Source organism: Phyllopteryx taeniolatus, chromosome 21, assembly GCF_024500385.1.
Source record: "Phyllopteryx taeniolatus isolate TA_2022b chromosome 21, UOR_Ptae_1.2, whole genome shotgun sequence".
NCBI lineage: Eukaryota > Metazoa > Chordata > Actinopteri > Syngnathiformes > Syngnathidae > Phyllopteryx > Phyllopteryx taeniolatus.
Window position 1 is genome coordinate 1635973 of NC_084522.1, and position 24922 is coordinate 1660894.

Below are 24922 nucleotides of genomic sequence, written 5' to 3' on the forward strand. Positions count from 1 at the left end.
TAAGAAATCTGACGTAGTGGATAGTGCGTTTGACACACCTGACCGGGCAACAGTGTGTGTGTGTGTAGGGGGGGGGGGGGGGGGCGGGGCGTGTGTTTAATGAGAACATTCGTACCGCCCCTCTTTAATTAACCCAAACATGGAACGGGAAAAAAAGGATTTCAGGTGCATCCAAATAATTTAGAATCATAAATATAATATAATAATAAAAGTTGATGAATATTTATAGTTTTTAGGGTTTTTTGTTACCAGAGTCATAAAATCAGAAATATACTGAAAATAGCACTTAATGATGTTAGTTGAACACATTTTAATCACGTGCAACTGACCCTTTATTTTCTCAAAGTATTTCTTTTCCCCCGGCAATTATACTGGCGCTGTCAATTATTTTTGCTATCTGCCAATAATCGATGCACATTATAATTGTCATGAAAAAAAATATTACAATTGAAACGGAGGTGGGTTCCCATAAAAAAATAAAAAAAATAATAATGATGTGGTTTTTTTTTTTAACACAGAACTTTAAAAAGTAAATATGCGAATAGTGCTATCCGCGGATGGCGAATCGCAGATATGCGGGGGTCGAGTGCACGGCAAAGGAAGGGCCAATGTGCGGGTACCTGCCCGAGCTGCAGGGGGCAGCCCCTCCCGCTCCTCCCCCCTCCCCCCCTGCCCCTCCCCCGCCAGACTCGCGGTTCCAGGCGGCGTCTCCATACTGAACATCCTGCCTGGCTGCCTTGTGAGCGGCGAGGGGGGAGGAGAGAGACAGAGAGAGAGAGAGAGAGAGAGAGAGAGAGCGAGAGAAAGACAGCCGGAGGGCGGCGAGACGAGCCAGTAAATCTATCCGGGGCGAAGGGAGACAGAGGCGGCCTGGAACTAGCGAGGAGGTGGGAGACCTTCTCCTTCTCCTTCTCCTTCTCCTTCTTCTTCTTCGTCTTCTTCTTCTTCTTCCTCGTCTTTGTGCGCGCGCGCGCGCGTGGATTTTAAAACCCCCCTGGGGCCGCGGCGCGCTCTGGAAGTTCGGACCCCGGACGGCTCGGACGCCCCAACCGGGAGGCTGCGGCCGCGCACCCCGCTACCGAGCATGAGGCTGCTGCTGCCGGGCTCGCTGCTGCTGCTGGCCGCTCACGTCGCCGCGGTAAGTCGAGCCGCCCGAGCCCACCATGTTGGATCCTTTGTGTGCACGCGCACGTCGACATTGACTACTTAACTAGCCGCGAGCGCGCGCGCGCGCGCGTCATCAATGAGACGGCAGCGATGATGCCGAAGAGGAAACCCTGCACCCGACCCACATATCAGACCCGTTCGGCCCCCGCTGTAACCCCCGCCAGCACCTCCTCTTCACACGCACGCGCATTCGCCGTTTCGTGTCCCGTACGGAAAGGCGTGTGCGCGTGCGGACGCGCGCGAGTAATTAGTGGCTCATCTCTAATTGAGCTCGATTACGGTTTGTGGCGCCTCGCATAATTCGGCAGAAGGGGGTGGGCGCATTTGATTGCACGCGTGGAAGTGGACGGATGATGTCATCGGGACCCCCGCACCCCCTCCCCGGAAAAACCGGCAGCACCGTCACGACACGCCCACGTCTTCCGGCGCCGATGGAGCCGCGGTGCTCTCGGGACCGAGCAGGCGGCCGAGCGGGCAATCGGCGGGCATGACCCCCCCGCCCCCCTTGAACAAATGTGTTTGTATTGGTTACGAGGTCCTCTGATGCCCTCGCAAGTGGGCAACGAGAGCCGAGGTCACGACGCGCTTTCTTTGGACTGTTTATTAAGTACAAAATAAGAACACGTGCATGAGGTGACCCCGACGCTCACGAGGCCGCGCCCCTTAAAGGCTCACATCCAACACATCCAAGTACTACGAATCACGACAAAGTGACGACGCGTTCCTACTAAAGAAAAACCCTTCATACTTTTGTTTTGCGACCTTTCTTTCATGTATTTCCCCCCCCCCCCCCCCCGCCCCAAAACGTGAACGACTTTCAAGTGTCGTGTGACCTTTGAGGTTAGCTCCACGAGCATTAGCGTTATCGCGCTATACATAGCAAACACGACGGCGGCAGACAGTACCGTCGTGTGGGATCAATTAGCGAGGGGATTTGCGTTATTGGGTGTGCTAAAAGCTTTTGACACGCGCGCACACACGCGCACACACATCAGGATTATTACTGGGTCAGTCGGTTAGCGTAGCAAAGAGCACGCTGGCTTGGACTTGAACTAATCTGCCATCAAGTGTGCAGAAAGGAGACTGGTGCGGACGTTGGATTGCACATGCAAACACGCTCATGAAAAGTGTGTGTGTGTGTGTGATGTATTTATGGCTACTTCCTGTTATCCCAACTTGTGATATCATGACCGGGCGGCTGTGTTTTGCATGATTTTCCCACAGACATCTGTTGTGTCCCAAGGATAGCCTGTGTGTGTGTGTGTGTCTGTTTGTGTGTGTGTGTGTGTGTGCGCGTCACGAGAGCCCCGATTGCCCATCTGTCGGCGTGTGGGCCGCGTAGAGAAAATCCAAAAGTCGGGACTCTCGCGCCGCCAACAACTTGTCCCGGGCAGCTCCTCAGAGGCGTCGCGTTCCCTCCGCAGATCGTAATGACTCCGCCCCCCCTTCCGAGTCGGCAGACAAAGCCCCCCACAGTGCGGCCGAGAACGTGAGGAGGGGCGGCAAAGATCCCGAGCGAGGCGAGATGGAGGCCGAGTGTGGAATGCGGGAGGCAGTTTGACGCAGGAAGTAGGGGGGACAAAGTGGCCTCACACACACACACACGCACACAAAGGTAGAACGGACCCCGAGGGAGGGGGTCCGGAGGTATTTCAGGTGTGCGTGTGAAGGCGTGGGTGGCGCGGGGCAGCGTCCTGCCGAGGGAGGAAATGAAAGAGATCACAGTTCATATCCGGGCCTGCCGACGGGCCGAGGTCAGCGTGGGTGAAGAAAGACGGCTTTCAGATACGCCCCCCCCCCCCCCCCCCCCCCCCCCTCTCTCCCCCTCGCCGCACACAAACACACACGCTCGCATCATTTTTGTCTCATGAGACTTTTTTTGTTCTCACGGGTTCTCAGAGGGGAAATCCCCATTCGTCATCAAAGCGTTCGTGGGCCACGTCCAAATCAAAAACCCTCAGCGGACCACCCCCAACGCCGTCTGTACTCGTAACCGAGCCCCAAAGGCTAAAAGGTGAGCTTCGGCGTCCAAAAAATGGCCAACGCCGGTGCTTATTTCGGGACTTGGAAAAACCTGAAAAGTTTCAGACCGAGGAAGAAGAGAATTGCTACAGAATGTTGCGATCTGTATTCATCGGAAGAACACGTCGAGCTCCATCCAAAACGTGGTAACTTTCCATTGATGGCGCTCGCCTCGTAAAAAAGATAACCAAATGTTCAACCGCAACCATTTTTAAATACTTGGAAAACTCCCAAAAAGCACATTTACAAACAACAAATCGTCAGCCAAATAGTTTAGGTGAACATTTTCAGAAAATAATTTTTTTTTGGCAAGCACAATATATTTTTTTTAATGCTACGGTAACTGTAAGCTGAAAATGCTCTTCAATTAGACTCACACGAAATTGCAATTGGAACGTGGCCCTTTGTATTCATATGAAAAAGAATTCGATGACAAATTAAAAAAGGCAAACTTTCGATTCCTGGTGTCGGGCAGTTTGTGTTAATATTTTTCATTTTAAATCCCAATCAAAAAAAAAAAGAAAACGACTAGCAACCGCACTCGGCTAATTTAATAATCAATTCATCTTACAAAAAACAACAACAAGCTTGAGCCAAAAAATGCTTAAGTTTCGATTCACCTTGTAAAGGTGAAATATAAAACTTGACATTTTTTTTAGTACGAGTTGCCTTTGTTATATTCAAACATTTTTGAGAAAAAACACAATTTCGAACAACCAGATTGGTATTATTATTTTTTTAATTGATTTAGTAATAGTTCAAAATGACGCCGGCAATTATGCTACGAGGCGAACAAAACGGAAAATTGCTGACAAACTTCCCATTGGCGGCGTCGCCGTTGTGAAGGGTGCCCAAATGCCGATCGTCTTGGCGGCCATTTTGTGTGAATATTTTTCCTCCAGAATTCCAATCAAACCGAAGCTAGCTGGGATAAGCTCCAGCACGCCCGCGAAAGGACAAAGCGGGACGGAAAATGGACGTACAAAAAAAGAAACCCTGCGGCCGCGCGAGGCGACTTTTATAACCAAAGCGCCAGCGCTCTTGGCCCTGGCGTCCATTTTCTCTTAACGGTTTTCCTTGCCAACACTGGGAGTGTTTGGAATGTTTTTCGCGGAACAACAAAACAAAACACGTTAACCTCGCCGCCACCAGTGCGGACACGCTCGCTCGTACGTAAACGACGCACGTTATCTTAATATCTTACGCACGCACACACTCGACGATAGCGTGTCACTCTTTAGCGCTCGTAGTGAGTCAGACGAGGAGACGGCGGAACCCTGGAGCTGCTCTTTCTTTTATTTACATGTTTTCTTTTTTCATTTAGGCGGGTCAAAATGGGCGGTGAAATGCCGCTTGCGCACACGCGCGCAGACACACACACACACATTCCCCAGAGATGGGGCGAGATGAAAATGGAGGAAAGAGGAGGCGTGGAGAAAGGGAGAGCGGCAGATAACGAGGGGAGTGGAAGGAAGGATGGAAAAGGGTTAAAAAATCTATGAGGGGACGGCAATCGTGGAGGCGGCGAGGGCGCCTTTCACCCAAACGCACCCGGAAAAACGCAGCCGGATTCGGGTAGAGGACGGCGAAAGTCGAGGGGGCGGGGAGGCTCGCGCCGCGTGTTCCCGGGAGTCGCCGCGCAAGCGAGCCGGCGCTACCTGCTCTCCGTCGCCATGACAACCACCTCTGCCACGGCACTAGCGCTCCGGTTCGCTTCGCTTCGCTCCGGATCGCCCCGCTTTCCGTCTTTCTTTTTCCATCTTCCCCGATTGTGAAATTCCTGATATGAAGTGCGGTCACGTTTATGGATTTGGGATACAACATTCCTGACTAATGGTGGTTAGTGGTTATCTGTGAATTGATCCCACTTCTGACCCCAACTACCCAATGGAATTCTCTCATATTGCATCATTCCTGACTTCACGGGATAACATTCTGACCTAGAGTGCAGTAGCGGCTTGTTTTTCTGTGAGTGGGCCCCGCTTCTGACACCAAATACCCAATGGAATTTCCTTGCTTTGCAACATTGATGACTCTCCGTAATAACATTCTGACAGAGTACAGGGGCTGGTTGTCTGTGACCGGGTCCTACTTCTGACACCAAATACCAAATGGAATTTTGTTCGTCTCTCGTGTGGAATTGGACAACTGCATTTTGCAGTGTTGCTGACTTTCAATCGTAAAACTTTGATATGATTATCTCTAAATTGATCCCCACTTTTGACGCCAAATACCTTATTTCCCCCAATGCGAGAGCGATAAAAGCTTCTTTGCGTTTGCGTTGTTTTGCAAAATTCACGACTTTGAGTAATAACGTTACCGCCTATGGTGCTGGAGGTGCTTATGTATGAATTGACCCCCGCTTCTGACGCCCATGGCGGGACTCCTAAAGGCTTCTTCTGTATACAAGCTCTAGTGCGTGCGTGTGCGTGTGCACGCGTGTGTGTGTGTTTATCAGGGTTGGAGGGGATTTTTGTTGTGTTTATTCGTGTTGTGTTTACAAAGTGTGTGTGTGTGTGTGTGTGTGTCAACGGGTTACAGGACGGACACAGGAAGTCGAGTGTGTATACTTCCTCAGTGGCGCTTTCACCCAAGATGTGTGTGTTTGTTTGCCAGACGTGCAGGAAACGCACACACAGACAAGGCTGTGTGTGTGTGTGTGTGTGTGTGTGTGTGAGACATGTGACTGCTTGTGTGTTTAAATTATTCAGCAGACGGAGGAGTGAAGCAGGTCACGGGAACGTCTCCCCTGCATCCGTCTTTCCCTTCCATCCGTTCCACCGCTCATCCTCTCCCCGCATGTCGCTGTCCATCATTCCTTCATGCGTCCGTCCGTTCCGTATCCAACCGTCAGTCACCTAACCACGCTCTCCCTCATCCACCTCTTCATCCTTCCATCCTCTTCTCGCGTCCATCCGCCCAATTCCGTTCGCTCAGCTGCATCCAACCGTGCGTCCATCCATCCGTTGATTACGTCGCTCCGCTCCACAAATAAAGTTGACTCCGGTTTCCCGCGCTATCCGTTCAACCTTTTCCCGCATCCATTTGTCGGATCCCTTCGCCCCTCCAGCCCTCCACTGTCATCATCTCCTCCTCTCCTCCCTCCATCCATATGTTCGCATGTACACGTCCATGTATGGTCTTCTCATCCACAATCCTTCCTTCCTTCCTTCCTTCCATCCGTTCATGTCTGGCGCCGCGCTGTCGTTTCCTAAACAGGAAGTTGGTAACGGCAGGCTTCCCGCGTTCCTCTCGTCCTCTCCATTATTGGTCCGCCACGAGGGACGAGCAAGTGATCCAATTAAACGCGGACACTGACGCAGCGGCCGCCCTCGGTCAGCGTTGCGCGCTCGTCTCTTGCGTTCGACCTTTGAACTCTCCCGCTCGAAAGGCTTTTTTAAGACGTCTGCGGTGTGAGCAAGTTAATGAGCGGCCGCGTACGCTTTCGACAAGCTGGCCGGTGTTTCTCGCCGCCCTTCCCAACAGGCGCACACACGCTCGCAGCGGCAGGTGATTCCTTCCCCCATGTTTGATCGCAACGGTCGTGGATTATCTGTAATCTGACGCCCGCAGAGGCGCGGCCCGCAATGGCTGACTGATGTCGAGCATCTGTCGCGTGAGAGTGAACGAGCGGCGTGCGAACGTCTTTGTATGTGTGAGAGGGAGAGCGTGTGACTGCAAGAAAGTGAAGCTGTTTGACTCTCTGTGTGTGTGTGTGTGTTGCGAGAGAGCGGAAGTGTGTAGGTGAGAGCGACTGTGCACGCGTGCCACTGAGTGCGTTGTGAGCGAGAGAGTTTGTGTGAGAGTGAATGTGTGTGAGCGTATGAGAGTGACTGTATGCCAGTTAGTGTGAGTGTGTGCGAGTGAGAATAACTTTGTGTGTGTAGATGAGAGTGCGTATAAGAGTGTGTGCCTGCGAGTGTTAGCTTAGCGCAACATCGCAAAACGCCACAACTTGTCTACGGATGGATCGCACAGTCCTGATTGGGCGACAATCTCCCCAGTAGGAAGGACGTTTTCGGGGGCGGGGGCGTCAGAGCGAGTTCGGTGATTGATTCGGTCGCCCGGGCTCCCGCGGAAGCGATTAGCCGTCACGGCGGCGGCTCAAGGTGCGAGCCGGGCGATTAGACCCGAGGCGGAGATGGATTTGAAGAGAATGGGCGGGGATTGAGGTCAGACGCAATCGGCGAGCGAGGCCGCGGGAGACGAGGAGGTCGGGCCGCCCAATGAAAATGCGGGCGTGCAAAGGTGACATTGCGCATTGTGGTTATTCTTGTCGTCGTCGTTCTTTTCGTCTTTGCTTCTTTGTTTCTTGTGTTCTTTGTCTGCATCGTCGTCTCCTTGAACTTGGCCTTCTCTTTTTCCTCTTTCTTTCTTCTCCTTCTTCGGAAGGCTCGTCAGAAACCGTCCAAGGTCGGCATCACATTCTGATGGTGTCAAATCACGTTTTTCCACGTGCACTCGTTAACTCAACACAATCACAATGTAATGTTGCGCCACATACAAATACATTCCCAAAAGATTCCCGGTTTCTCAGGAAATGAGAAGTCGCTGCTTCTCGGCTTTGAAAAGTAACGTCAGAGCCGAGACCACCTGATGTTAGCCATGCTAGTCGGGTTAGCTAATTATCTGCCTACGTAGCAAGTCTATCTTTTTTTTTTTTTTTTTTTTTTTCACCGATTATTGACACACTAACTCTCGTAAGCGTTTGCCAAAGTTCATTTCAAGGCGGTGCAATCGTGATATATTAATGTTGGCTTTGAATTTGTCGAACGGCTGTTAGCCGTGCTAGTTCGCTAGTTATCTTCCTTGGTAGCGAGTCTCGTTTATTGCACCTCCTCTAGCTTGTTACCGCCTTTGCGATCGGTTGAGATCTTTGCGAGCCTTTTCCTGTCGCCGGGCGGAGATGCGCGAGAACGCGGGAGGGCGGCGGGGCCCCCGCGGGGCTCGTCAGCCAATGGGAGCGAGCCCAGGAACCGTGGCGAGGTCATCTGCTCTTTATTGTGCCCTGGAGGAGCAATTTGTTTACCACCTGTGTTGTTCAGGAGGCACGCGTGACACACACACACACATTTTCCCACTTTGTCTGAACTTCTTGTTTTTGTTCTCGTCTTCTTCTTCTTCATCTTTGTCTTTCGCTTCCTTTGAATGTCTTAATCCTCTGCCTTCTTTTCTCCTTGTCTCCTTTTCCGCTCCTCCGTCTTTGCGCTTGTCTTCATCTCGTCTTCTTCTGCATCTTCACGATCGACGTCCTTGTCTTCTTGGTTTTGTTCATCGTTGGCCTTGTTTTAATTTACTATTTCTTCTCTTTATTTTGTTGTCTTCTTTTTGGTCTTGTCTTTCTTTGTTTGTCTTCTTTAGCTTTGTTTTCATTTCCGTTGTCCTTTTCTTCTTCCTCCTTGTCCTCGTCCCTGTCTTGTCTTCTGCAACTCCGGCGTCGGCATCCTCGTCTTTATTTTTCCGTTGTCTTTCCGGTCTTGGTCTCCCCCCCCCCCCCCCCCCCCCCCCGCCCCTTCCTCTCTTTTTTTGTCTCCGGCGCCTTCTTTCTGCAAAGCCGCATGACAGTCATCAGCCTGTAATTACAGCAGCGCGAGCACACGCCGCCTTGTGACTCGCAAGCGGACTTGACGCCATTCGGCTTCCTCCTTCGCATTTTCGATTTCGTTCTTTGGTGAAAGCATTGATTACGTTCCTCGGTAGCGCCTCCGCCCCCCCCCCCAACACAAAGGCATGAAGGCTCCGCAGGGGGATCGCACGCATTTCTGAGCCCCCTTTGAAAAGTTCCTTAGAAACGGCGGAAAAGTTGCGGCCACAGGCGTCACGCCCTCCCGCCGGTCCCGGCAGGAGCGACACGCACGAAGTAACACACAAATCTGCATTCGGCTTCGCCATTGACCCACGAGCCGATGAGCACGCAGCGCGAACTGCAGCATTTTTGCACACTCACACATCAATACGCACACAAGCACACACGCACAGTTGCACTCCCTGATAGACACCCACACTCATGAGCGCAACACAACAGCGCATTATGTAGTGTGGGAGCGGCAGTCGTGTCGGAATCTCAAAGCCTTTCTGGCTACACAAACGCGTTAGACGCACACGCACGCACCAGCTCGATTGTCGTCTGCAAACCTCCCGAATTTGCTTGTCGGTCTACAGTGTTCTCCCGCTATACCGCGGTTCACCTATTGCGGATCGTGTCATTGGCCATATCGCCAGATTTTGTGTGGTAAAATCGCTTCCTAGCCTAAAGCATTCAAATGTTGAAAATGACAAATGCATTCAAACACACAATACAGGGAATAAAGTTTGCAAGACTGAAGAGAGTGTTTATAAGAGGATGATCGAGGTTAATGGGGAGGTTCATGCCGCTTATAAATATGTGGTGGCTACTTCGTAGATTTCGCCTATTGCGTGAGGTGGTCTGGAACCGAACCCTCGCCATAAACGGGGCGATTACTGTACACGCACACACGCAGGCACACACGCGTGGCGGGTTCCGTTTAGTGGACATGGAGATGCATGTTTGATGAGGTCATCCATAATGGAAGACGATTCCATGCAGGGAGGCGAGACGTGTGTGTGCGCGCGTGTGTGCGCGTGAGCGTGTGTTCTCGTGTTCTCAGACGCCGGTACTCCCAACACCCGATAGCCTTTCCCGTCCGGCCTTATACGTCGTACTGTACTCCGCCCTCCCTGAGCGTGCGGTGTACAGTCGGGCCGTTTGGAATTTGCAAGTATCGAAAGTCGATAGCGATGCGAGTACCGGTACTGCAATGTCCTCGTATTCGATCGAGAGGAGAGCGGCGCTGGCGCGTCCGTGAGCGAATTGGGGACATTTGCAGCGTGAGGTTTGAAACGGTTTTTACAATATTACTGGAATGTCCTGTGTGCGTGATGACACTGTGTGCGTGCGTGCGTGTGTGTGTGTGCGTGCGATTAATCCCGTTGGATTGTCAGATTAGTGTAACATCTGGCTGCCACGAACATCTATCTATCAGTTTCCGCACGACCCCCCCCCCCCCCCCCCCCTACGATCATACCTCAATCTCGGGCCAAAGCACGAGCGGATCTGTGAATTTCCGAGTGTGTGTGTGAGAGTGCGTGTGTTCGTGTGTGTGTGTGTGTGTGTGTGTGTGGTGATCTCGCAGCTCCATTCCATTACGAGCTCCCGAGCCAACTGATGTGTCACTAGACAGTCATGTGACCAACCCCGAGACCCCCCCCCCCCCCCCCCCCCCCCGGCCAACTTCATTATGCAGCTGCTCAGTCGAACATGCTACGAGCTAACATGCTAACGTCCTTCAGGGCTGAACAGCTGATTGCATTTTTGTGCCGTAAACGCAAGGACCCCCAAACAAATTGTCACGCTGCCATTTTTGTGGAGCGTTTTTTGTCGCGGCCACCGTGTTTGTGGAGTGTGCGGCAGCCGCCATCTTTGTAGAGTACGTCGCGCCAAGGCTCAATATGTAAGAATATACTCCATTTCTGAACATCTCATTTTTAGTCCTGCGTTTGAAATGCGGATCAAAGCTGACAGGGCAGCGAGGAGCCGAGGCGCGTTTTCAATTTGAACGTTTGGAAGTTAAACGAGTCGTCCCTTGAAGTTGAGCGTCAGCGTGAGTCGCTTAACGAGCATTTTAATGAACTGCTGGAAGATAAGACGTGTTAGTAAAGCTGACGCTCGTCTGAGGCTAACGATGATAATGACGATGATTAAAGGAGGAAGTCATTTTGGAGGTGACCGCGCGTAGCTGATCCCGCTAACGCCCACGCGCGCGTGGCTTTTCCCTTTAGCGGGAAGATTCCCCGACGGCTCCGACCTTCGCTGGGGGAAAACGTCAAACACGACGCCCCCGCGTGCAAATGATTGCGTGTAATTCGGGCACAACGCTATAAACGCACCTGGGGCGAAAACCGTACGTGTATATGCTACATGTTGGGCTAGCCGCGAATGCTAACCCGCCGAGAACCTCCGAAGTGTAAGGCGGACGAATTTGGAAAAAAAACAGTTTGTCCGCAAACACGATTTATTTATTTATTTATTTCCTGTTTTTCTCCGCCCGTCCGGCGTGCACCCGCTCGCCGCTCTGCCCGTTACGATTGCGGATAACTTTGCAACCCCGCCAAGCGTGACTCGGCTCTGCCGACTTTGATTGACAGGAAACGCGTTGCGTTCATTTTCTGGCTCTCGCGCGCGAGCTTGTTGACGAACACTCGAGCGTGAAGAGCGGAAAACAAACACACAACACATTAGTCTTGAGCATTAACGCTTCCTCCCCTTGTACTGCCAGATAAATATATAAATGCTATCCCCCCCCCCCCCTCCCCCTCATTCCACTCAGGACCCCGAGAAGCATTTTTTAAAGTGCTAATGAGCATAAAACTGCACACTTGTGAACCCCCGCTGGCAGCGACTTCAAGTTCCGTCATATGTTCTTCACGGCTAAGCGCTGGGAGTTTGGACAGCGAGTAGTGAATAGCAATTTTTGGGGAGCCGTGAAAGTGCAACTCTTAACGGGCGCCACTCGCCAGACAGGTGTGTTGGTAGAAATGGGTCGTTAAGGCCAGAAAGGGAGGAAGATATTGTCAGTAGAGAAACGTTTTGCCGTATTTGTCCGAACGATTTAAAACTTCAACTTGAGGCTAACCGCTATCCTCCCCCGCAACTCGACGTGGGCCGCTCTCAAGGTGCAGCATATCGCGGTTTTCAAAAGTCAACGCTTCCGACGCGACGTCACGTTTGCGAGAGCGCCGCCCGTCATTCTTCGACAAATTCGAGGTAACGTTCGCATGTTTCTGTCTCGAAAGGAACGCTTGCAAGCAGCCACGAGAGTTAGCCGGCCTACGGTTGCTGGAATGAATACGACGGACTCGCAAGCTAGGCAGGCTAACTGGCTAACTAGCGTGGCTAGCATCGGTTTGTTTCCTCTCTGACGTTACCTCACAAAGCGGAGAAGTATCTCCACATTTTTCAGACAAATAAGTATTCTGTTGCACCACATTTGGATTTTATTTAGAAAACGTGCACTAATCTGCCTATGGAGCGAGTTCAATGGCGCAAAAGTCATTCACCCAATCATTTCAAAACGATACATTTTAGAGCTGTAATTGCAATACCGTTGTCGTACCGTCGGAATTTGAGGTTCCATGAACGCCTCGTGTCAGTGTTAGTTAGTTAGTGCTAGCGTGAGCGAGCAGAGCGGCGAGGCTATCTGTGCTAATCGCCGCTGAAGGTGGCAGGTGTCTTAACGAGGCCATCACCTGCTAACCTACTCGCGCCCACACACACACGCACACACGCACTCTACCCCGCCTGAATGGAAGTGTGCGAGCACTCAGGCAGGCCGCCGTCCCGATCGCCCCGCCAGTTAGCGAGCCGTGAGACGGAGCGTAAAGAAAGCCAAAGATGGAGGCAGAGTGGAGGTCGCTGCTGATTGGCTCGGGGATTTACTGCGGACAAGCAAGGGAGATGGGCACGCTGCTGGCAATAAACAGGCGGCGTTTATTTTCTCGGGGGGGGGGGCGGGGGGCGGCCCACCCGCTACTACTCTGGCAGTTGCGTTTGTTTTGCGCAGAAGAGCCGACGCAGCAGTCGGCGCGAACGGGCGAGCTCTTTACGAGGCGGGGGCGCCCATATTAGAAATGTGCCACCTCAACTCCATGTGAACTTTTCATTACCCGGTTCGGGGTCATCATATTTCGGCGTTGTTCTTTTTTGCCATCCTCCGCAAACGTTTGGCCGTGTTTGGGGCGTCCCCAAAGTTGCTTCGAGAAAACCTCTTGGGATTTAATAAACATGAGATTTGGTGGACATGTCTATCATGTGTAGACCCTCCAAAAAGTCTCAAGAACCCCATGCTTCAAAAGACACAGGAAGTCCAGCATTTGAGCTCTTAGCAACCCCTCGGGCTCGCTGGCGTCATCTCCGTTTCTTTCGGATGGTTGTTATTTTTTCATTCAGTCCCCGAAGCCAATTTTACTGAACGTCTTGAAATGAGGTTGGCATGTCTTTCATGCGTAGACCCACAAAAAGTCTCAAGAAGCCCATGCTTCAAAAGACACAGGAAGTCTGCCATGTTGTAGGGTCAATTTAGAAAATTGGTTTGATAATAATTCTCCTACAAATTATTTCCAACTGCTACCGAATTCAAAACGCTGAATTGCGAGGGATTTTAGTTTTGGCGGGGTTGCGTGCGGGCGGAGCCCGGCAGCAAATTCTGTCGACTCTCCATAAAAAAAAAACCCCCGAAACTGTACCGCACCCACCCTGTCCCCTCCATTTAGCAATAAGGAAGGCCCGTCGCAGATGGTGACGCTATTCAAACGCAACCCCCGCAGTTTGAGAGATGAGGCGCACAACGCTCGGATAACATCTCCCACATTAAAAAGGGCAATGAACGATTTCCACGTTGCGGTCTGCGAATGTGCGCGTGCGCGTTGGCCAGGCGGCGGCGGCCTCTCGGGTTACTGAGGAATGCGTTTGAAGTCAAACAGAAGCCACCCGTCATTTCGACACCGACGACACGAATGGGCTTGAGCGTAGATCTTCAATTGTATATAATGGTGTATAAGCACAACCTTCCATTGTTGTGTAACGCACACAAACACGGGTAATTGTCACGCGGCCTTGGCGGGTTTTTTCCCCCCGCTCACAACTTAAAGCAATTGAGTCACGAGTCGGATGCCTGCCGTGTCACAAAACAAACGGCGCTGACGTGTAAAACGGTTTGTGTAAAAAAAAAGAGGGAGGTCACGTGACGGCGGCGGCGAGGTCACGTGCCGCTCCAGCTCGCATTGGCGCCGCCTCAGAGGGCGCACCTGTGCCGCGCCATTTGCCAAAAGCCATTTGCGCTGTTTTGTGTAGCGTGTTTGCACGCGACTCAGCTAACAGTACAGTCGCAAAAAAATATGTTTCTGTTCTTGGGCGGGGGGGGGGGGGGCAGGGTTGAAGTTCATCGGCTGCGCTGTCATAACTTGTGGATGAGGTTGCGCAATGGCGCCGCCGACGTCGACAGGAGCGCGGTTGTGATTGGTTGTGCGGGGAACTTGGCGATAGAGGTATGCGATTGGTCGTTCGGCGAAGACTCCAACTTAACCATCGGCGTGTTCTCAGTTCACTCAAATTCAAAACGTTATTAGCGCTCTTTCCTCCGCCGTCGACATTTTGGCGGAGATCCAAAATCGGCATTCTAAGTGACATTTTCAACACTTTGCGTGCGGATAAATAATACATGACTCATAACCGCCCGATCGCGCATATGCGAGACATCGCACGTCTAGGAATTTGCGGCGTGCCTAATGAAGTGTCCAGCGAGCGAATTTGGTTCTTTTCAACGATTCTGAGGGAAAACTGCGGCCAGGAAGCAGGCTGGCCGGGTTGTCGTCTTTTTTTTGGCCGAGGAAATCGAGGGCAGCGCAGATGATTCTGAGCCCCTCCCCCCTCCCCTCGCACCAGTGCTAGCGCCCCACCTCTTTGGGTTTTATCGGTGCGGCGTGGGAGAGCCGGTGGCGTCTCGTTGCGGTCGGTTAGCTATGCGGCGCGGGGCTGTTTATAGCTCGCCAAAATGCGGCGCTGGTCGGTGCCGCTCGGCTCGGATCGCCTCGGAAAAAGAAAACGCGCAAATAGCCCTCCTGACACACACACGCGCGCGCGCGCGCACACACGTGCACGCACACCACAATCTAAAGCTGTCATTATAGCCGCTGCAACACACACTTGAATTCGATGCAGTGACGCATTGCTCTCCAGCACACTGTGAATTTACACCACAATATCAGCTCATAAATTGAACACGCTGGGACACAGTGTGATGACATCGTACTTTTGAGTGTGCGTGTGTGTGTGTGTGTGTGTAAAGGGGCGGGGGGATGGGGTGGGGGTGGGGGCGCATGCACACATTTAAACACAGTCTGCATCCAACTCTGAAAATAGACGGGGGGAGACTCGCAGCCGCCGTATGGCCTGGATTTAGATGTGTGTGCGTGTGTGCGTGTGTGTGTGTGTTTATTAAAACGAGGGCCCCCCCCCCCAGGGGTGACTTCTGGACCTGTCTGGTCATGGGGGGAGGGGCCGCTCGGTCGGGTTTATTTAAGAGAGTGTTTTGAAAGCCACTCTGAGTCTCGATAAGGAAGATGAAAGGAAAGTGGGGCGAGTATGGGGGGGGGGGGCGCACTTTGTGGGATGGGGCAGGGGGGTGTCAAGCTGATTTTTAGGTTGTTTTGATGTTATGCAACAGCTTTTGCCTCCGATGTATGTGTGGGGGTCTTGTTAGTGTGTGTGTGTGTGTGTGACTACATCTCACCCTCCCCCCCCCCAAAAAAAAGATGGATTCTCTGTGAAAGGCAAAGGTTACCCATAGCAACGGCCTTCATTGTAAAATCCTTGGACTGCATACACACACAAAATGTTGGGACTTGTTTTTGCAGGACTTTCATTCTCTCTCTCTCTCTCTCTCTCTCTCACACGCACGCACACACACGCGCGCGTGCGCACACATGTATATACGACGCATGGAAAACAAATGTAATTGTAGTTACAAAATAGAAATAGAACATGCGCGCGAAATGCAGTTTCCGCTTCGAGATACGAGTGACCCGAGTTGTTCGAGGTACGAGCCGTCATTCGGATGATGTTTCAAAAACGGTATTCAATAACGGTATATAATTTCAAATTGACACTACAAAAAAAAAAAATGCACAAACGTAAATGGATTAGGATTCATTTGATGGTCCGAAAATGTTGATCATTGTTTTCCAAAGTAAAAGCAGAAATTTGCAAATGTCTTATTTTGATTAGAAACAAAGATAAACAGTCCACTTTATTATTGCAATAATGTCATTATTAATATTTACTTTTGAGGGGCTGAACTTTTGAGGATTTGGACAATTTTAAATGAAATTAAAATCGATGACTGGATTATCAAAGTAGTTGTCGATGAATTTGATAATCGATTGTTATCGTTGAATCGATTACTTGTGACACCTAGTAATTCCACGTTATAAAACCAGTTTACTTCTTTAGATTCTTTTTTTTTTTAAATTATGTTTAATATATGAATAAATATTCGTATTCTTTTCGCACGTTATATCTAAAAAGTGGACACCCGCAAATTCACTTATTCGGATTTTTTTTTTATTTTCAATTGCTTTTTTTCAATTTTTGTTACAATTGTATTTAAAAAAATAAATAAATAAAAAATTTGGGGGTGGGGGGGTGACCCTCCCCAAATTATTTGTTTATTTTTTCAGTGCAATTATAATGGCTGTTAATTATCCGCAAATCTTCTTAGCAGTCCCCAATTCGATTTCTTTTCTCTATCATGTCTAAGGCTCTGTACACACACAGACACACACGCACACACACACACACACGATGAGCGCACTTCTTCCCAACAAGGTTCGCCCGTCCGCCTGCCCGCCGCTCTCTGACGCGATGAAGTGCGGGGCCGCTCGGGTTTCCAGCTTCCATTATGACTTTATTGGCTTTTAAAGGCATCGAGTTTCCTGCGTCTGCAATCGGCGGGCGGGCGGGGACGAGCTCCTTGTACATTTTCACGTTTGCACAATTAGCATCACGCAAGCTAGCTAGGGTGACCCCCCCCCCCCCTTCCCGCGCCAAGCCCCTCAGGAAGAGAGATATTTCGATTTGCCGGGGAGATAAAAAGTGCACTTCGGTCACATACGCTTGAGTTTTTCCGGCACCTCCAGCGAAAAGCACAGCCTGTTTTTGGTTTTGCACTTTTCCAGCTAATTAGCGGAAAAAGCTACCAGGGAAGTTGATGTATAAATAGGCCGTTATAAGTGACAACAGTGCAGTGCATGGTCATAACAAAAATGTACATCATTAAAAAAACGGCCAAATCTTTGAATGAATTCTTCCTGTCTTCAAATTGATTAAATAATCTTCCGTAAGTCATGAGGCAGGTAGCGCAGCAATATAAGCCCGAAACCTAGCCCAAAAATGCGACAACTCTTCTTTGACCAGAAAAAGCTACTTTATAGCTTTTTCCATTCCTTAGTCATCTCCAGTAGAACGTGGGTTGGTTTCACCCAAAACACCAGTTTCTGACCCAAAAGCGGATAAAACCAGTTTTGGGTGAAAAATGCCTCGCAGATTAGTGACTTTGACGCTGACATTTTATTATTTTTTGCTTTTGTGACACCTCGAGCTATAAAACAACAAAAACAAGACCGAGAAAGGGCTTTTGTTGGCCACACATTCACCGCACACTAACCTGAATTTCACAGACAAAAAACTGGGCGAGACCCTCTCCCATGCCAACCTGTTGAAAGAGGTACTTCATGAATAAACAAAAACTGGAGTAAACCTTCCGATGCTGGCCAAACAAGGCCGCATCTGAGCACATTTGGAGGCATGCAAATATTTTATTTGCAAACGGTTAGCTATTAGCGCGACCGCGGCCTGCCCTGCGGTCATCTCGTGAGATCCTTCGACAACAGTTTTCTGCGGGCACTTTTTCGATGTACTTGTCTCCGATTTGATTTCAAGAAAGATGCGGGAAAACGAGCGTTTGAGTTGAAAGGTCAGCGTCCTGCGGATGTCCTCCGGCCGCCGTCTCGCTCCCCGCCGAACGCCTTCAGTTGTGTAAATGGAGCCAGGAACATGCGATCGAATGTTCTGCCTTCCTCTCTCGCAGGGCCAGACGTGGTCGCCCGTCGATGACGAAGGCTCCACGGCCGACGACTTCTATGACGATGAGGACCTCTACTCGGGATCCGGCTCTGGATGTAAGTGTGTGTGTGTGCGCGTGTGTTTCCAGCTGCTGCCTTTCGGTCTGCTAACCCGTCAAGACCAGCGCTAACCAAACTCGACCACCCTCCCGAGATCTTATTTGAGCTAATCAGATTAAAGTCCACACAGATTAGACCATCACGCACCTACGTGGCGCAGTGCACGTTGGCATTTGTCTGGCGTGCGTAGGAATTAGCCGCTTAGTCTAAAGCGCATTGCTGTAATTGGGCCTGATGTTCTGAACTGCGCCGCTAGCATAGGACGCTCACTACAAACGACCCAGAAAGTAGCTAGTTCCATTTTTAGGCACGCAAAATATTCGATGAATGCGTAGTTTAAAAAATGAATTTAGTTTGTCGACTCGCATTGATTTGCTGTGTCGAGGCATGAAAGAAACGACATTTGCGTGACATCATCGCTACTGCACAACAAGTCTCAAACTGTCGGGAGAAAGTGCGTCCGCAAGCATACGTTGAAATGTTAATAAGTATATAACAAGCGGTGAAACGAACAACGTTATATTCGGACATAAGTTGCGGTCGCTGGTGTTGTGCTCCGGTCCTGCGGGTGGCGCTAAAGTGCGAAGCAAACTCGCTAAATTCTTTTTTGTAAAAAATTAGGTTTCTGCAATAATACATTTTCAAATGACATCAACTTTTGAAATAATCCAAATTTATAAAAACAAAAAAAAAACGTGATTTTTTTTGTTTTCATCCAGATTTGATCTAGTTTACCATGTAAACGACGCCCCTTGGAAATGACCTTTAACACGCTCAGTGTCATGTGGCAAAGTTTAACAAAGCCTTGGAAGAGGTTTTGCACTCTCGCCGTTTACGATTTTTGCTTTCTTTGAAATTTGAGTTCCCACAATGATGAATCAAAGATCCATACACGATGCCTCCACATAATCGGCTTAGTAGTTTTTGCGTAATGTTCGTAGTCCAACAAATGGAAACGCACTCAACTAAAAACAGAAACACCCTCGGTGGAGGTAACGAGAGCGTTGGCGACGGCGGAAACAGCGGCCTGGAAAATTGCTTTAACTCCGCCGGTGATGATACGGATCAGTCCGCCGGCGGCGGCGGCGGCTCGTCTTGCTTTTTGACAGGGGCTCCATTGTCGGAGTCCATTTTGTAATATCCTCTCCTGTCCGCGTGCCTTTGTGAGCACAGATTCAATTTGCTCCTCTTTCAACCGCCGCTCAAACGGAATGAAAGGTGCGCGGCCAAAATTAATCCCCTCTCTGCACTTGTTTAATACTCACAAGCCTCTTTCGCTTTGCCACACTTTGACGTCACGCCTCGGTCACCGCGCCGACTGCCAGAGTGGATTCGAACAAAGCACTGGACAGGCTACGATGACGTTAGCATGCGTGTTTATTTAGTCTCTCCTCACTTATTGCGCTGGTAAAAAATGAGGGAAAGAAAAAAAAAAAGGAGCAAAACACTGCCTTTTCAATAAAGTTACGGTCGAATGTCATGCTGTCCTTCTCAATAAAGTTACTTTCAAATTTTGCGCTCTACTCCTCATCAATCAAGTTTGAAACATCGTAGGGATTAAAGGTCCCTACGGTTGCGTCGTCACGGCCCTCTTCGCCATTCGCCAGTTTGATTCCAATGTCCCGCTCTAGCTGTCGTCAATAAAGTTTTGACGAATGTCTCGTTCACCGTTTCAATAATCTTCCCTTGAAATATCCCGCTCGCTCTCTCTTTTACAGTTCCCGACATCAGCGTGAGGCCGACGTCGGTGTCCGTGTCCTTCACCACGGAGGATCCCGTCCCGCTGTCCACCACGCAGGCCACCAGCCCCGCCCCGTCCGCCGCGCCCGCGGCCGAGCCCTCCGCCGACCCGGACCCCGCCGTCGCCGGTTCCGCCACCGCCGCCGCCGCCGTCGCCACCGTGGCCACCTCCACCGTGCCCGCCGGCACTCTCCTACCCACGGAAACGGACGGCGAGAGCGGTGCATTCTGGGAATTGGAGTCGGAGAAGGAGAAGCAGCTGGAACGCGAGCGGGAACGGGAACGGGAGCGGGAACGGGAGCGCGAGCGGGTCCGAGAGATGGAGCGCCAACAGGAGCGTGAGCGAGAGAGAGAACAGGAGCGCGAACGAGAACGGCAACGAGAGCGGGAGAGGGAGCGCGAGCTGGAGCGCTTACGGGCCGCCGCCGCCGCCGCCCGAACCACCGCCGCCCCCAAATCCTCAGCCCCCGTCGCCGTCGTGACAACAGCGACGCCTGCTGAAGAAGAAGAAGAGGACGTGTACCTGTCGCCTGAGCCCACGCCGCTCTACCCGGGGTCGGACGCCGGCGCCACCACAAGGGAGGACGCCTCCACCGCGGGGGAGCCCACCGCGACCGCCACGCCCGCCGCCACCCCGGCCGTCACCCTCAAGACCAGGTTCCCCGTCAGGCCGCGGGTTCCCGTGGCAGCGCCCACGGCGAGGAGCGCACGCCCGCCGCAGCCGACCACCACACAGGTGAGAGACAAAAGATCGGAAAAAAAAATGACAAAAACCAAAAACACACACAAAATGAAAACGGAGCTCTTTGTAGTTACCGCCACCGAGCTGCGAGTTGTTTTTTATCAGCACAAGTTGTTTGTTTGTTTGTTTGTTTGTTTGTTTTATATGCAACTTCCCATCTACAGTTTTTCATGGATTTAGTTTCGTTTAGAATTTTTATTATTAGGATAATGTTCTTATACTTATATTCACATTGATAGTTCTTGTGTTCACTTTTAAATATTTTTAAATGTAAATGTTTTAAATTAGGTGTATATATATATATATAGATATTTATTTACATTATAGTAATATTCTAATAGACATTCCGTATTTGAAATGATTATTTGTTTTCCTGTTTAATTTTGGGTGCGGATATTTGATGACAACCACGTCATCCCGACGGATCCAAATTAAAAACGTATCTTTATTTGTGGACCAAAAACATGACAAGAAAATGCCCCTGAATGATTTATGATCTATAATAAATAAAAGCCAAATTAAAAACCAAATCTTCGATAGGTGCCCGAAGTCGAACAGCTGAGTGCTTAGCCTGCCCTTTTTATCCCGTGGAAGAAAAGCGACTTTTCCAAAACAGTTTTTCGACTCTGAACCCTAACAGATGTGGCTGTCGAAGTGAATAAATAAGCCCGATTTTCCTACCAGCGGCCGAGCAAGCTGAGATCATGCGGGCTGCTCCCGGAAGACCTCAAATATATACTTGTGTGTATTTGAGGATGTAGCGTCATGCGTACGCGCCTCTGTCATTACCCAAAGCCGGCAGCTGCGCGCGGTCGTCGTGGCCCAAACGCGCACAGTGGGCCCTTTGTGTCGGCCATCGAGGGTCTCCAGCAGCAGCGCGAGTGTTTAAAACCTGACTTTCATCACCGCAAAACACGGTCCGCGCGCATTCTTAACGCCTTTGCGGGCACGTGGTTCTTCGTGCCGGCGATAACGAGACGCAGACGCTTGTGAGAGGCATCGAAACATGACAGATTTTTTTTGGGGGGGAGCCTTTTGAATTTAATGCAAAAACATGAATAGAACAAAGGTGTTGATTTTTGCTATCGCCATCTGGAACCGCTCCAAACAACATTAAAGCCCCACCGGCCGATCCTCGAAAATGATCGGCAAACTTTGACGCCGGGCTCCGCCCACATTAGACGGCATGAGCGATTTTTTTTTTTTGCCAGTTTAGGGTTGCCCGTCTGGCGGGGATACGCGCTTCTGATTGGGGCTCATCTGAGCACATTTCCTGGTAGTTGCCAATCAAAGTAGGAACCCTGGAATTTTGTCCGCTTCCAACCAAAATGGCCGACTTCCTGTTCAGTTCCGGGCATGGTTCTTTGAGGCTTGTCCGTCCATCCTGTTACGATAGAACTGTCCACCAAATTCGTGTCGCTCAGTGTAACTGCTGTAGGGGGCTGATTTTTTATTTTTATTTTGTAATTTTGAGGATTTGGAAAGATAGAGGTAAATTACCCACAACACCTGTTTAACAGATTGACCTGAAATTTGGTGGACGTATCCGTCATGACCGAACGCGCAAAAAAGTCTCAAGGACCCATAGCCAAAATTGAACAGGAAGTCGGCCATATTGTTTTGAATTTTCCATTTTGTGCAAATTGCTTGCCAAAAACGGTCGCTTGAAACCAAACTAGCCGACTTCCTGTCCAATTTCAGGCATGGGTCCTTGAGGCTTTTTCATGCATCCTGTTATGATGGACATGTCCGCCCACTTTCATGTCGATGAGTGAAACTGGTGTGGGGGCTTGATCTTTGTTTTTCTTAACTTTTTCGCAAATTTTCGAGGATTCGGAAAGTTGGAAAAAATTTGCCCCAAACACCAGTTTGCTGGATCATCACGAAATTGGCCGGAGAAGTCTATCATAACAGGATGCACAAAAAAGTCTCAAGAACCCCCGGCCGAAATTGAACAGGAAGTCGGCCATTTTGTTTTGACGTGTCCATTTTTGGGCGACTTTCAGGACTCGCGTGTACTTACGAAGTCCCGTTAGGGAATTGCCCAAATGACCCCCGATCGGAAGCAGACGGGCCACGCTAAATGCCGAAGTTGGATGAAATAAAGTGCGTGCGAGGGCCGGTTAATCACAGCTTGCTAGCACAACCAAACAAAGCTTTAGTTTTTAAAAACATTTTGCGACTCCACTGTATCTGTGTTTGAAAATATCGAACAACTTTCCGCCAATCCGAACACAAAGGGGCCTCGTGGTTCCCGGCGGAAAGTTGCGTTCCGCGCGATCACGCCCTGAAGTAAACTTCCTGTCCCCAGGCGCGCGCGGACGAGGGCAACAACGAACTGGCCGCCGTGGGGCCCAGCGGCGACTTCGAGATCCGCGAGGACCAGCGCAACGACTTGGGCCGGGGCCTGGCGCCGGAGGATCCGGATCTGCTCGGCAACACGGTGGACGGCGGCAGCTCGGCCGCGCAGCTCCCGCAGAAGAACATCCTGGAAAGGAAGGAAGTCTTGATAGGTCGGTGACGTGTCTGTATGAGCCCCTTAAACCGGACCACCTGGAACCAATTTGCCCCGTTTTCAGCAAGCAGTGCCATTTGCTTTCATAACTCCTTTTTGGAAAACTCAAGTTTAACTTGGCAACATGAAGTTTAGTTGACGTCAAAATATCACCCAAGAAGCCACGCCTGAAAGGCGTTTCGTTTGAAAGCGGCCATTTTAGGCTCCTTTGGTCCGTCCGTTTCCAAATTGCTACCAAATGTGAACTTTGAATACTAGACGGAGGGACAACGCTCAATTGGGAAGAATCCACGTTTTGGTTACTGCGTGTGGGCGGAGCATGACGGCCAATTTTGGGGCTTCGCCGTCAAACACGAAGCTCTGATAACTGAACTTTTTCCACTTTCGTCTCCCAGAGAGGTTTTGTCACTAGGTAGCCAACTGGTCTGACCTCTCTGTCTCTTCCAGCCATTCTGATTGGTGGACTGCTGGCTGTGGTTTTTGCTGATTTCCTGCTTACTGGTAAAGAGCAGGAGGCACCACCAGACTAGACCCGCGTGTGTGTTAGTGTGTGTGTGTTAGCAGTACAAAGCATAGCAGCGTCCTCCCATCCTGCGGTTGGAACACGAGGAAGATCATGCAGCAGTTTACCATTTTGGACAAAACTTCTATTGTTTGTGAATTTTTAATAATAAAAAAAAAAAAAAAGGTGGGCGGGGGGCAGTTGAAGGCCCAGCTGTCGCATTGCGTTGTGTTGTGGCTATTTTGGAACAAACGGCGCCCACGTGCTGAGCGGAGGCAAAGTTTCCAAACAAAGAGTCTTTTCTCTTTTTTTGGAACCAGTTACTTTAACGTCGTTTCCCCAGCGCATGTTGGCGTGTCACATGCTGTCAAGAGTTCCCGGAAGAGCGCCAGCTGTTTTCGTCCGTAGCTGTGACTGCCACATCCCAATATTTGGGCCAATTTCCACAACCTGTCGAAATATTCGGACCCATTTTTGTTTCCTGTAGCCGTGACGGCCATCTGTCCCAATACTTTTGTCCGTATTCACTCCGCGTGGGCGGATGCCCACATTTTGGTCCATCGTGGCTTTCTGTACCAATATTTTGTGTACATTTTCTCTTCCTTTCCCAATATTTTTTGTCCAATTGCGACACCAAGTGAAAATGGACAAAAGTATTGGGACAGCTGCCCATCACACCTACAGGAACCATTTCGACTGCTTGTCCCAATACTTTTGTGTTTTATGGAACCAACGATTGTAAGATGATTACCCTGCCATTAGATTAGCGCATGTTAGCGCATCATATGCAGTCCCTGATGTGTGTTGCTAAGGTCTCACAATACTTGTAGACTAAAATGTCGTTCCCCCCCCCCGCTCTCTCTGTTTGGTCAGCGGTCATCGTCGGCAGCGTGGTGGGCGCCCTGTTCGCCGCCTTCCTGGTCATGCTGCTGGTGTACCGCATGAAGAAAAAGGATGAGGGCAGCTACACGCTGGAGGAGCCCAAGCAGGCCACCGTCACCTACCAGAAGCCGGACAAGCAGGAGGAGTTTTACGCGTAACGCGCGGCCGCCACCAACACGCCAAAACCTCCTCTACTTCCTCTGCATCGCTTTTCCATCCCCCCCCCCCCCCCCCCTTCCTCTCGGCTGCCAACCACGAGAGCGCCTTTTTTTGCGGACTTGGAACTTTCTTTTCAATGAAAGTGTAGAAAAAGGGGACGAAAAAAAAACAACAAAAGGAAAACAAAATATTCTTTGGGGGGAAAAAAAATAACACGCGCATACACGCATTTTTTTTTTTCAATGTTGTTATTCATTTTCTCTTGTTCTGTATGTGACGACGATATGATTCTTTTGTAAGAAAAACATCAAAACTAAACACATTTGTGTGTGACGGCGTTTAAAAAAGAAAAAAAGTTTTTTTTTTTTTTTTTGCGAAAAAGCTCCAAGTAAGAGCAGACGAGGCAGGGTACGAAAAATCCTCGCCCAAAACCAAA

At 50.3% G+C, this 24922-nt stretch overlaps 1 protein-coding gene across 2 annotated transcripts; it reads left to right on the forward strand.

Moving 5' to 3' along the window:
* The first annotated feature begins 731 nt into the window (after nucleotides 1–731).
* Nucleotides 732–24769, forward strand: sdc3 (syndecan 3). Of its 2 annotated transcripts, none has more exons than XM_061759877.1 (5): nucleotides 732–1138; nucleotides 17853–17943; nucleotides 19665–20422; nucleotides 22740–22941; nucleotides 24319–24769. In XM_061759877.1, exons 1-5 carry the CDS (start codon nucleotides 1085–1087, stop codon nucleotides 24483–24485), a joined length of 1272 nt encoding a protein of 423 aa, XP_061615861.1. In that variant the 5' UTR covers nucleotides 732–1084; the 3' UTR covers nucleotides 24486–24769. The 2 variants fall into 2 exon arrangements, with proteins under 2 accessions (XP_061615861.1, XP_061615860.1); XM_061759876.1 differs by lacking the exon at nucleotides 732–1138 and adding an exon at nucleotides 14161–14253.
* The last annotated feature ends 153 nt before the right edge of the window (nucleotides 24770–24922 follow it).